The sequence below is a fragment of the Colobus angolensis genome, unplaced genomic scaffold, assembly GCF_000951035.1.
Source record: "Colobus angolensis palliatus isolate OR3802 unplaced genomic scaffold, Cang.pa_1.0 Scaffold714, whole genome shotgun sequence".
NCBI classification, from domain to species: domain Eukaryota; kingdom Metazoa; phylum Chordata; class Mammalia; order Primates; family Cercopithecidae; genus Colobus; species Colobus angolensis.
This window is the reverse complement of record NW_012120866.1, coordinates 69278-76620: the sequence shown is the minus strand read 5'-3', so window position 1 is coordinate 76620 and position 7343 is coordinate 69278. Positions and strand designations below refer to the sequence as shown.

The 7343-nt window shown below is 49.1% G+C and overlaps 1 protein-coding gene across 1 annotated transcript in view; it reads right to left on the bottom strand.

The window, feature by feature from the left end:
* Positions 1 to 4916: 4916 nt before the first annotated feature.
* The window catches only part of VOPP1 (vesicular, overexpressed in cancer, prosurvival protein 1), a 71125-nt gene continuing 68698 nt past the window's right edge, over positions 4917 to 7343 (bottom strand). The window contains exon 5 of the mRNA XM_011927441.1: positions 4917 to 6068. Within this exon, the coding sequence (XP_011782831.1) occupies positions 5878 to 6068 (191 nt within the window). The 3' untranslated portion in view covers positions 4917 to 5877. The remainder of the gene's footprint in view (positions 6069 to 7343) is intronic.

The window sequence follows — 7343 nt, the reverse complement described above, 5'->3', positions numbered from 1 at the left end:
CTCCTGTCTTAGCCTCCCAAAGTGCTGGGATTACAAGTGTGAGCCACTGTGCCTGGCCCAACTATGAACATTTTAATTGATAAATTAGAAAATGTTCAAAACACTTAAAATTAGGTAGTGATGCCAACAGCCTGTGTCACTCATGCCAGGGGCCTTACCATGTAAAGCATGGTCCCCAGCCTTTTTGGCATCAGTGACTGGTTTTGTAGAAGACAATTTTTCCATGGACCAGGGGGTGGTGGGGATGATTTCAGAATGAAACTTTCACCTCAGATCATCAGGCATTAGATTCTCATAAGGACTACGAAACCCAGACCTCTCTCCTGCACAGTTCACAACAGGGCTCACATTCCTATGGGAATCTAATACCACTGCTGATCAGACAGGAGGCAGAGCTCAGGTGGTAATGCTCGCTTGCCACTCACCTCCTGCTGTACGACCCAGTTCCTAACAGGCCACAGATCAGTACCAGTCTGCAGCCTGAGGGTTGGGAACCCCGGATATAAGGCATCCCTTTGTGAGAAGACAAGCTCTGGGCCAAAAATTCTTGCAGCCAGCTGCTCTGTGCACATGGGGTGAGGGGCAGGAGGGAGTCAGGAAGGAGACCTCTGGTCCCCGGTACAGCTATTCTCACAATGGCCACTGGTCCATCTCCCCGGTCCCTGCCACGGCCCCTCTGCTCTCTGCACCTGCCGGCCTCAATGTGGAGCCTCTCTTGAGAAACAGCTCCTCCCTCCCCAGCCAGCCACCTTCTGTGTACAGTTCCAACTTCTATCTCCTTAGATCTGCTTCCCCATCAGTCAAAGCCACCTCTCCTATTTCAAAAATTACTCAACACTTTTTGTTTTTGGCCTGTTACAGATTTTTTGAAGTTCAGTGATATTTTGGAAGGACAGATAAAAGTGAGCATTCAGTTTGCATCTCAAGTCATGACATTTGCCTTGTAAATGACCTCTGCTTCCATTTCACTGGAGGAAGCTGGCCAGGTGGGGTCTTCTTCCCCATAGGTGGCTGCGACATCAGGTGAGCTGCTCAGTCTCTTCTGACTTACTTCCTGTCCACATGACGAGGTCCTGGATGAGATTAGTATCCATCAAACTTGTTCCTGTAATATACCCCTTCTATCAGGTAAAACTGACAGCAGGATTCCAGTATATAAAACAAGCTAAACTGGTATTTTCTTTTTCAGAATACATACTTAAGTGCTGAAGAGTAACTAAAACATTTTTTAATCAGAGAAAAAGGCCCTGGCCAGAGGCAGTGGCTCACGCCTATAATCCCAGCACTTTGGGAGGCCGAGATGGGCGGATCACGAGGTCAAGAGATCAAGACCATCCTGACCAACATGGTGAAACCCTGTCTCTACTAAAAATACAAAAATTAGCTGAGTGTGGTGGCATGTGCCTATAGTCCCAACTACTCAGGAGGCTGAGGCAGGAGAATCCCTTGAACCCGGGAGGTGGAGGTTGTAGTGAGCCGAGATTGCATCACTGTACTCCAGCCTGGCAACAGCAAGATTCCGTTTCAAAAAAAAAAAAGGCCCTGAGGACAAGAGAGAATGTGATGGGGCCTTTGGAGCTCACAGCTCCCCTCTTCCCCTCTAAGTGGCCCATGGTGGCAGTGCTGGCTGCTCCTGGGCAAATTGCAGAGGCAACAAGGAGCTTCCAAGGAAAGGCTGAGGCCTGGCCCTTCCCAGAGGAGGTGCAATGGTCTGGAAACTCATCAGATGGATCAACGGTCACGGTTTCTGGTGGCAGACAGCTCGGAGGGACGTGAAGGTATGTTTGGATGAGCGACTGTATTGTAACTATGGGATGGGCTGGAGGATAGGCCCAGCAGGTGGCCCAGGATGGAACCCCTCTGGAAGTGCCTGGGCGGGGCCGGGTCAGCTGAAGCTGCAGGTAAGCATGCATGGGACCCCACAGGAGTGGCTGTCAATGACATCAATGTGGAGACAGGTCTGTGGCCTAAGGGCAGAGTGAACCCCCAGGGTGTCATGGGACAGGAGGGAAGATAATGTTTTCCTGCTAAAATGGGCGGGTCAGACCTCAGTGTCTGAAGAATTTGACTAGAATTGTGCTTAGGATCAATGAAAAGGGAGGGGAAAGTCACAGTATTTGAGGATAAACTAATTTTTACCTTATTCTAGGATCAAAGTGACTATCAATGCTTTAAAATACAGTATATAAAGTGTTAGAAAAGGTACATTATTTTTTCTTTTAAAGCATACTAGTTTTTATAGTATATAAATAGTTATGGAATCTAAGTAGTGGGTTTATGAGTGTTCACGGTAATCTTTTTCAGCTTTTCTGTATGCTTTAAATTTTTCAGGACAAAATACCTAGAAGTGGTCAAATAACATTTTATTTTGTAGTCGAGCATTTGAGGAAGCCCTGGACGATTGTTGGGAAGCCTTCGGGTTAATGCAGCATGAAAACCACTGGGCCTCTTCTGAGCCCTCTGAGCTTGAAAATCTCTAACTTCCTAGGGGCTCCTCAGGCTCAGACCAGGCCTGGAGCTGATGTGTTTGAGAAGCTGATGTTTTTAGATGACTGTCATCTAAAACCTCAAAGCCTCAAAAGCGGTTTACATCAGTGGGGCTGCACCTGTATTCTGAGTTAGTTTTATCTAAAAATGGGTCATTTGCAGTTGCCTTTTAATGGTGAAAACAGATGCAAAATATATTTTTAAAAAACTCAAACAGACTTTCAAAAACCACACACAGTGCCAAGTAGTCAGTGGATTTGTCGGCACCCTGCCTGAGAACAGCACTTTAATAAAGGCCCAGCTGCAAGGGTGCAAAATACCAGAGCTGGAAGCATTGCTGCCCTTTCTTTGTTCTGCCTTTCAGGGCAGCTGTCCTCAAATATGGGGTGGGCAGAAGTGGTGTGCTTACTGCCAGCACTGCCTGCTACAAGGAAAAGAACTGTATGGCCTACTAATGTGGGGGAGTGCTGGATTAAACAGCATTAAGACGCTTCTCAGACTGTTCAATACACTGGTGTGCACTGCCAGTCGCCCAGGGATGGACACAATTGTGGTCCCCAAAAGTTCTACAGAAGACTTTTAGGGGAGGGACCACACTCTAGGACTCATGCTTTAAGAAGGCAAAAATCAACCAAGCACTGTGGCTCATGCCTGTAATCCCACAGCTTTGGGAAGAGGGAGGATTGCTTGAGCCTAGAGGTTTGAGGCTGCAGTGAGCTATGACTGAACCACTGCATGCCAGGCTGGGTGACAGAACAAGACACTGTCTCTAAAAAACAAACAAAAAAAGGAAGCAAAATGGAAAATGCTTCTTTGCAAACATTATGTCAATTAGTGATATATCTAAAATACAGCTTGAGAGGCTGGGGTAGGAGACTCACTTCAGGCCAATAGTTTGAGGCCAGCCTGGGCAACACAGTGAGACCCCATTTCTAAAACAAAAAATAAAAAATAAATTAAAATGCAGTTTAACTGTAGCAGCTACACCCTTCAGTAGCATCTGTGAGAGAAGTGTTATTTCTGACCAAGCAGAGCTGTGTTTTAAAATGAAGGCTCCCCCAACCTGTGAAAAACATTCCTAGCTCAAGGATAACTAACAATATCAACAAAACATTACTTTAGCAATGCTTCCGTCTTCCTACCCACCGGGGACAACTGTCTCCATAGCTTGTATCTTACATTCTCAAATAACATCTAGTTTCTGGTTCCCGAGACCAGGCGCATCCTCCACCTACCCCACTCCACTGAACCAAGGACCTGCTGTACACCCTTCCTCATTAGAAACTTCATCTCCACCCTCTTTCCACTCCTCCAGAAAACAATCAAAGCACATGCCCAAATTTATTTTTATTTTGCACACATAGGAAACAGGATCCTATCAAAAGAGAAATGAGCCAATTATCGCAGAGGAAAAGCATGCACAGATCTGCTTCAAGTTTACTCTAAACCACGGACACTCCAGGAATTCCACACACCAGGAGCTGTCTCACTCCAGGAGGTGGGCACAACCCACCATCTACACAATGGAAACAAGAACGGCCAGGAAATGTCACCGAAGTGGGACTTCCATATGCAGGATCAGTGTTCACAGTAGCACAATTCTAATCAAGTTCAAGGGAAAACAAAATCTGTCTCACACAAACGTGGGAATACAAAATTGTTGAGCCCTAACCATCACTGTCTCTTAACATCATTTGCTATCAAAAAGATAAACAAAATTTAGTCACGGACCTTTGGGTGCCTATTCGGCTGTACCTGATTCCAGGGGCAGCTCTTAGTGTGCTTTTTCATTACAAAAAATAAAGGGAGAAACCGACATTAAAAATGCAAAACAAATGACCTGGAGAAAGAGGAGTGTTTGGACCCACGTAGTTGTCTTGATTGTAAACAGTGAACATTGTGCTTTGTTGTCACATTTAGATGTAGGCCTGCAGCATGGGAGGTACCACCCTGGCAGTCAGCAGTCACACCAGGGTGGTCAGAGACACTGGTGGCAGCATCTGTGCTTGCAACTGCATTCCCAGGGTGTCTGTTTTGTTCCCAAGAGTTTCCCACAAAATTCCCCAGGAGGTTCTCCAATTCAATGTCCTCAGAGTGAAAAGCACGGCCACCAAATCACTCCGTATCCACTTCCGTGAGATGTCTTGATGCTCCAGTTCAATGAGTAACAATTTCTCAAGAGGCTCTGATTAGTTCATTAAAAAATAAACACCCCCATCTCATTCCCCATGATAACAGCACATCTAGTAATCTAGGCGCCTTGGCTAAGCTGCATAGCTCTTAGCACACAGGACAAGTCAGGGTTCACACATCAACACTATACGCGGCAGAACAGAGCTAGCTCCCTGCTAGCCAAACTACTCAGGAGACTACCTGTGAGATCCTGGGATGAGCTGTGATTCCTATCCAGGAATATGCATTTCCAACCACATCCAGATGTGCCCCCTGCTTTGAAAGCGCCCTTCAGAACCCACCACTGGAGCTGCCCGAGGGAAGGAGACTCCCAGGCCTGAGAATGCCCTGGAGAGGCGGTGATGTCCAGGGAAAACACACACCCAGTCTGATCTCAAAGGGCAGGACGCTCTACATACACTTCCATAAACGCACCGAAAGAAAGAGTTAACAGTCCTTTCTCCAAATCAGACCAAGAGCTCACAAAATGCAATCTTAGTTTAGGGCAGGAAGTGATTTCCCATGAATTTAAAGAACTTTGCTTAGTGGACGTCAGATCACTGTCAGGCCTCCAAGGCGAGCCTGATTCTAGGCCCCATCGTGCAGTGAGAGCCGCACGCACTACCCTTCCCTGGCGGTGCAGGAGAAGTCTATCTTTAGGATATGAAGAGAGACAGAAACATGACAAGGGGCTTGCTCTCTCCTGAATGTCTCTCCAACAGCTTCTGGAAGAGGAAGGCTGACGAGAGGACAGGCTGGAGCAGACGACCTGCTGGGTTCAGCTCAGCCGGCTGCTGCTTCGTTGGCTGAGCTGCCCGGCGTGGGGCTTCCTATTAATACCCGGCAGAAGGATGCTTGTCTGGGATGCTTGGTCTGGCCCCTCCACATGCCACCTGCACCTCCAACACTGCCTTCTTCCTCTCAGTCTCTCTCCTGAAGACTGGTCACGCCATCGTAAGGACATCAGCCCTCAGGGACTATCACCACTACCACCTGAGAGCACAGACTGCGTCAGAAACAGAAGCAACAGAGGAGATAGTGTGAGTTCATATATTGTCCTCCGTGGAAAATCTGAAAGAGAGCTGTGCTTGCCGTGAGGATATCAGAGGAACTGCCCTTAGCGGCCCATGAGACCATTCCTGGAAGTGAACGTCAACGGGGACAGAAAGGCCAGGGAAAGGCCCTCTCCTGTCTCTCCTCTTGCACGTGGGCGCCCCGCTACTTAGCCTTCACTACCTGTTCGTACGGGGGCGGAGGCGTGTTGCAGTAGGCTGGAGGGGGCGGGCAGGCCACACTCCCCTGGGGTGAGTTGGGTGGGACCTGGAAAGCCATTGCCATGGAATTGCCGACAGGGTTCATCCCCGGTCCTCCTGGGTCGGTGTAATAGGGCGGCCCCGGCTGCTGGGCTCCTGAAAGACAGACGAACATAGGTGAGCACAGAAGGGAAAGCTCCATCACACCCCGAGTATGCGCAGGCTGCAGGGCCAGCAGACCACGCCCCGTCGTTCACTCAGCGACAGTGTATGAAGGACCCAACATGCCTGGTAAGGGGGCACCTGGGGTGTGGTGACAAGCCCTCTCGGGGCTTTGATTCTAGTGGACTACACCCCACGCTACCAGTTCACACATGAGGGTGGAGGGAACTGGGTCACAGTAAGGTAAGGCCGTCTGCGGTGAACTATGGGAAGAACTGCAAAGACCACCCAGGCTTCGCGACTCAGCCTGGCATGATCACAGCAGCTCCACAACCCCTCTGGGTTTCTGAAGTAAGGTCTCCATTCTCCCCTGCTGGGCTAGCGTGTCCTCAGGGCAGGAGTTACTCATAGGCAGGGAGGCCGGGCACCTGGGCACACATAGCTGGGCTGCAGCTGATGGACGCTCCACGAGTCAGGAGTGGAGTTGCAGGCAGACTCCCTAGTGACAAGCTGAGGAGCAGGGCATGGGGGCACCACGGAAGGTGACGGGCGGGTACAGGCTGGACACCCGACCCCAAATCTAGCCCTCACTCTGAGGTGCTGTTTTCGGTCTTGTTACTGTGAGCATGCAGATTAACACTATAGAATTCTGCATATGGAAATAAAGTATCAGGAGAAACCGTGGAAGTGTTGGGTGTTCCCTGGGTAAAGCTGATTTTGTGACAGGACTCAGGTATATTTGAAGTGAGGCTTCATTTAGCTCAGGGAGACACTCAAGTGTCAAAGAAGCTGCCCCTGTGTGAATACTGTGTAGGGTTATTTTTTTGCAATTCTCCCCGACACAGTGTGATATAGTTCTGACTAGAAATATGCCCATCAAGGTACACAAGATGTCCCAAACCTCCAAAGCCCACATAAGTCAGACCATGGGAATCTGCACATGTGCAGAAGGAGAGCATGTAGAACAGCAGCACAGGCCAGGCCTGCACTGTGTCTCACCGAGCACTCTCTCCTGCCAGGAGGGCACTCGGCACAGACACCACCTGTGTGAGCCGCCACCTTGCCCTGAACCTGTGCCGTCCCACAGACACCACCTGAGCGAGATGCTGTGTGGTCCCACAGATGCCACCTGCGCTGCTCTGATGCATCTCGCCCACCGCCTTGCGTGTGTTCTATCTACAGCCATTACCATGAGTTTCCCAAGGGCAGAGATTATGTTTTATTTGGATTGGATCCTGCTATATGTTATACAATTAAAAAGCCGAGGAT